Source organism: Macrotis lagotis, chromosome X (assembly GCF_037893015.1).
Source record: "Macrotis lagotis isolate mMagLag1 chromosome X, bilby.v1.9.chrom.fasta, whole genome shotgun sequence".
In the NCBI taxonomy this organism is placed as follows: domain Eukaryota; kingdom Metazoa; phylum Chordata; class Mammalia; order Peramelemorphia; family Peramelidae; genus Macrotis; species Macrotis lagotis.
Window position 1 is genome coordinate 32,038,487 of NC_133666.1, and position 6,000 is coordinate 32,044,486.

General features: G+C 43.5%; 1 protein-coding gene across 5 annotated transcripts in view; it reads right to left on the bottom strand.

Moving 5' to 3' along the window:
- The window catches only part of ARHGEF6 (Rac/Cdc42 guanine nucleotide exchange factor 6), a 126,917-nt gene extending 122,247 nt beyond the window's left edge, over positions 1-4,670 (bottom strand). For 4 of the 5 annotated variants that reach the window (XM_074206477.1, XM_074206478.1, XM_074206476.1 and 1 more), the window contains exons 1-3: positions 4,509-4,670; positions 3,814-4,179; positions 1,618-1,701 (exon numbers count right to left, since the gene is read on the bottom strand). In XM_074206477.1, the coding sequence (XP_074062578.1) occupies positions 1,618-1,701; positions 3,814-3,978 (249 nt within the window). In that variant the 5' untranslated portion in view covers positions 3,979-4,179; positions 4,509-4,670. Of the gene's footprint in view, positions 1-1,617; positions 1,702-3,813; positions 4,180-4,287; positions 4,462-4,508 lie in introns of those variants that run through there. The other variant, XM_074206475.1, reaches the window with a different exon arrangement.
- Between the last annotated feature and the right edge of the window lie 1,330 nt (positions 4,671-6,000).

The following is a 6,000-nucleotide window of genomic DNA, read 5'->3' on the forward strand; positions in this document are numbered from 1 at the left end:
CTGGGCCACTAAGAGCGTAAGCTACTTGCCCAAGGCCACCCAGTCAAAAGAGTCAAAGGTGGGACTTGAATGCAGGTCTTCTTGGCTTCCATGCTAGCTCTATTATAAATTATAATTAATAAAGAATTATAAAATAGAGAAATTATAAAAGGTACAACAAAACAATTTGGGGCCATTTCAGACAGGAATAAAAAAAAACCATGACAAAATGAACCTCATTGTAATAATACAATAATGGGAATGCATGGTGATCCCAAGCCATCAAAAGAAGGTTAAATCATGTTCAGCTTCATCTACTTATAAGGAAAGGAAACATAGAAGAAATTTAACTTTGAAAGGTTTTCATTCAAAATGTTGATCAAAATTTTGACTGTCTGGAAAATTCCTATGAAATAGTCCATCCCTACATAATGTCAAAGAAATAAGGTGTTTGCATCTGATTTCAAGGAGAAAATACCACATCACATTCTGGTGCACCACTGAGGTCCTTAATTTTCAAGCCACCTCAAATATAGACAGACAGACAGACAGACAGACAGACACACACACACACACACACACACACACACACACACACACACACACACCAAAAATGGATAGTGAGAAAATAGATATGATCCAAATAGTTTTATAACAGACATAAGTGGAAAGGCATAGTCAAACATCCAGAACTTAGAATCCCTTGATCTTGAGGTTTCAAGAAACTGAAATGAGGGATTTGGATGAGCAAGGATAAGAGACAAAAGTTGACTTCCTCTCCAATGCTTTTTGTTCTTAAATGGTTCCCCTTTGGGAATCCTATCGCATTTAAAATGTAGCCTTTGACCAGAGTTGGTCCAAAGCAATATTTTGAGTAGAGCAAGATTTATCTCCAGTTGACCTTGTGCCCCTGTCCAACTTCCTTTCTCCCACCACTGAGCTTCCCAGTCATATAACCCCCTACCAAGGGGCAGGCTTTCTGTAGCTAAGGTGTCTCTCTGCTCATCTGATCAACTGCCCTGGGGAAGGCTGGAGGATCCCAGGGCCTTCTCTCTGTTTTCAGACTTTGTCAATCATAGTATCAAAGAACTAAGACATCCTAGAATAAACAACACAGGACGGAAGCTTCCAGTCCAAACCAGATTAAAATGGAATTCAGAAATATCAGACAAGTGAAACAAAATTACAATAAAACACAGTATGAAATTTTAAACTAGGTCAATCTGAAGCCCACAGGAATCCTTATGAACAGATGAGATTAGTGGCCCTCAGTTTCTATTTGAGTTTGAAACCACTGGGCTAAATCATCAGTATACCCCGAGATTGAGAAAAGCAAATATAAAACATATCACTTCCTCATGAGTTTACTCTAAACTTTCATGTCGAACTGTGAAAGATAATCATTTATTATTGCTGTTTTGCCTTTTCCAGTAATTTGGGGGGAAAGACAGCCTACCACCAAAATGATCATCAGTTTCTATTGTGGGGGTAGATTAAAAAAAGTGCCTAAGCATCAGTCTTGCAGTGGGGACTGGGGAAAATAAGTGAGATATTTTTTTTAACTCTGATCACCTCTTTAATAGCAGAACAAAAACCAAAACAAAACCAAAAGCAGTGATGATGCCTACACTGACTTACCTCCACCTGAAGACCTGCACATCCTTTGAGGAAGTCCTTAATGTTACTCATGCAGTCAGCTTCTGTTTGGGGCTCCTGATGGTACTAAAGAAATGATCAAGAGAAACTGTCAGTTGGGCTTCCCAAACAGGCCCAGCATGCTTCATGTTTTATGAGAACTAGGTAGGGTTTTTGGTTTTGGTTTGGTTTGGGGTAGGTTTTTTTTTTTTTGAAGGCGAAGGGGAAGGCCACTGTCAAACCAGGAAGAGAAATAACCACTGAAGGAAATGATGTAAAAATCTAAACGGTCTTTTGTTTCAAATAAATATCAACCTGAGAATGGGGGCTCTGGCTTGAGACCCACTGATGGGTCCCCCCTACTTTGAGTCCAAACTTTTTTGGACTACATATGTTTCTTCATGCTCTGTCCCCGTCTCCAGATATTATGATGCATTTGTTTGTTTTTTTTTTTAAACTATGTTCTTGGGGCAGCTAGGTGGCAAAGTGGATAGAGTACCAGCCCTGGAGTCAGGAGTACCTGAGTCCAAATCCAGCCTCAGATACTTAATAATCACCTAGCCATGTGGCCTTGGGCAAGCCACTTAACTCCATTTGCCTTGCAAAAAAAAAAATCTAAACTTCCACCTTGCTGTTTTCTATAGTCTCATAGGATCCCTCATAGTATCAGAAATTTAGGATTCATGGGACCTCAGAGACTGTCTAGTCCAACCCCCTCATTTGACAGAGGAGGAAAGTGAAGTTCTAGGAGGGGAAGGGACTGGTCTAAGGTCACAAATAGGATCCTAGATCCAGATCTGGAAGGGACTTGAAATTCACTCCTTTGTTTGATAGGGGAATAAACTGAGTCTTGTTAATGTGAATGTTCTTGTCCAGGGCCCAACAGTGGATTACAGAACCGTAAAGGACTTCACAAACCCATCTAGACCAGCCCCTTCCTAGGGCAGATGGAGAAACTGAGACTCAGGGAAATTAAATGACTTTCCCAGACTCTCATAGGTACTAAGTGACCAAACTGAGATTTGAAAGCAGGACCTCTGATTCCAAATAAAAATCTTTCTGGTTATGCATATATAGTCTAAAGCCCATATAGCAGGTGGAGTGCGGAAGGAAAGGAGGGAGGGGAAAATGTGAAACTCAAAATCTGGAAAAAAATGATGGGTGAAATCTTCCTATTGCACCCCACTTGAACAAGACCCAACAAGCACCAGGTCCAAATGCATCCTGTCCAATATTTTAATATATAACTTTTCCATCCTGGAAATTCTTACAGCCTGGCTGTAAGAATATCAAGTACTATCAGGTCTCCACCCCTACTCCTCAGACCTTGGTTTGTTTGGGCACATGCCCTAAATATTGATTAGAAAACTGTCTACAATTTAGAGTAAAGATTTAGCTTCAGGGGGAGTTTCTCAAACTTGGGCTTTAACTGTGCTAATCTGGAGAGAAAGGAGGATTGGGGAAAAATGACTACATTTTAATCCTCCTGGAACCAAGTGTTCCATTTAAAATGCCCAGTTAGTTTCCATTGTTATCGCAAGTCAGGTATACTAGTTTGGGTCTCTGTTAATAAAAGAAAACTTTTAAAAACATCTGACATTCATTTCTGCTATGTCATCAGTCCTAGGCTCAAACATCTTCCGATTTCCTAGATTCTGGTTCAGTTGAGTCCTATGTCATCCCACTCACTCTCACAGGGAATCCTGTTTCCAAGGATGCTTGTCCCTGTCTCAGGACCAGTATGGCCTTACTGAACTAGTTACCAGAGACCCAGGAAACCATTTCCCAACTTTCTCGGACCTGAGCAATCATTCCTAGCTAGTGGCAAGACACTGAGGTCCAACACACATTTGTTAAGCAGTTTCTTTTTTATATTGGTGGCAGAGACAACAATAGCAATCAGTCCTTACCCTCAAGAAACTTGCATTCTACTGGGGTGGGAACCCAGCATGTAAACAGATAGATCTATACATGAACTAAGGAGGAGGAGGAAGAAAGGACAAACAGCTGGGGAGATAAAGGAAGGCCTCGTAGAGGAGAGGACGGTTCAACTGAGCCTGGAAGGAAGAGTTAGGGATTCTCCGATGGCATTCCAGGCCTGGGGAAAGGCCAGGGCTCAGTCCTAGAAGCAGGTGGAGGGCCCCGGGTGAGGAAACAGCCAAGGAGGTCAAAGAAGCCAACCATGCCCATTTCAGTTACCTTTTCCACAGCTCCAGGAACAAGTCGATTTAGCAGTTTGCATAGCACTACCCCATTTTTCAGAGACACCTTCAAAAATTCCTCCGGATCACAGATGGTCTTCTTGGGGGAATTTAAAACTCCCAGAGAGATGAGCCATGTCACGATGCGTTCCTCGGGATTCATTGCCGAGGACTGTACAGTCGAAGCAGCTGCAAGGTCTTACCCACATCCGTGATTGCATGGGGTGCTGCCTTCCTTTTTTCCGGGCTCTCTTCTGGTGCTTGCCGAACAAACAGTGGAGCCAACTCTTCTCAGGCCACAGTAGGATCTCCACTCCAACGGTGGGCTCTTGGAACCACACAGACCATACTCAGAGATGCAAAGCTAGAGAGAGCAAGGACAAGAATCAGGGACGAACATGATGGTAGTTTTCAACACACATCACCCCACCCCAACCCCCCACCCCTAACTGAAAAACAAGCTCATACTGACAAACACTTGAAGAAGCCAGGGCTGCAAGGGAAGGAAGTGAAGAGGATGCTGGGGAGGGAGGGGACAGAAGGAAGTAGGGGCTCTTGGAAAAGAGAGGTGAGCCAGCCCTGCGGGGAACCTTGCAAATGAGAAACTGAGTGGGCCAGCCTGGGGACAAGCTGTCAATAGTCTAGGCCCAGTGAACAAATCTGGCTTCTGGCAGGAAGCGGGTGCCAACTGACTTGGATGTCCAATAGAGCAGATCTGGGCTTTTGCAGGGAATCGATGGAAATGGTGACGGGGCTCCGAGAAGGGAGAAGGAGGAAGTGGATCCCAGGATTGGCTGTCCAGCTACAAGTTGTCACCCAAGGATTTGGGGTGACTCAACTTTTTCGGAGACTCTTTAAGAGGTCTGGGGAGGAGGAGCCAAAAGCGGAAAGACGGGCAGTGTTGCCAACCATGACAGAAGCGGGGAGGATGGCATTTTCGTTCGTAGCAAAGAGGGAAATAGGAGAAGGAGAACATCTGCCACCCTGTTTACTTGCATCCTTGCATGCTTCTTGCTGGACCTGATGTCCACTGCCTGATCCAGTTGCAAAAGTCATGCCAAAGGCTCGGACACAGTTACAGGGGCCAGGACAAGTTGCTTGAAAATTAATGTGTCTGGGGGTGGTGGAGAAAGAAGGGATTGGGGGGGGGGAGGGGATTGAAGAAAATAATGACAAAAACAGGAAAAAGTGGAAAACAAAATATCATTTGCCAGGACACTATACCACACACACTGGGAAACTGGGGGTCTTCCAATTCTACCTCATAGGCTGATTGGGAGAAAAATGCTTTGCAAACCTAAAATCACTAGCCAAATGAAAACTGTTGCTATTATTTAGGTTAGAGGAATCACAGCTTTATGGAGACCAGGGTTCAAATCTTGCCTCAGACACTAATTGGCAAGTCACTTGACCTCTCTGTGCAACAATATCCTCTCTGCTAAAGAAATGTGAGGGAAGGCCTTGAATTCACTGGTCTCCAAGGTCTTTCCTACCTGGAAGCCCATGATCCTGGGTGTTATTTAATAAATGTCTATTGGTCTGCATTGGATTGGATGAGATTGGCACCATGGTAGACTCTCCAAACTCACTTCTTAATAGTATAGGAAAGAATACCTTATCATTCCTCTTTTCAATAGCTTGGCATCCTCTCCAGTTGCCCTGATCTCTATCTGGCCACTGGATCCAGATGGCTCTAGAAGACAAAGTGAGGCTGGTGATTTAGCAGAGAACACCCCCATTCAAATCCAATTTACATGCTTGTCATGGTAAGACCTCCCTGAGGTTATGGGCTTCTTTTAGAATGAAGGACAAACAGCAACAACCACAAACAATTCCCCCCAAAACTAAAAGTGACTTTCACTGATTGTTGACATTGTGGTCAGAAAAAGATGGGAAATTAAATATTCAGCATTCTGGATTAGGCCCATCCTATTTGGATAATTGCCATAGTTCCTACTTGGTCTCCTTGCCTCCTGTCTCCCTACTCTAATCCATCCTCCATTCAGCAGCCACAGGGACCCTTATAAAACTTGAAAATGGCCATGTCTGACTATGACCCACACCAGTGGCTCCCTATTACTTCCAAGATCAAATATCAAGTCCTCTATTTGGCAGTTAAAACCCTTCCTACTTGTAAGTCTTCTTATACTCTGATACTTCTATACTCTGATACTCTTATACTTCT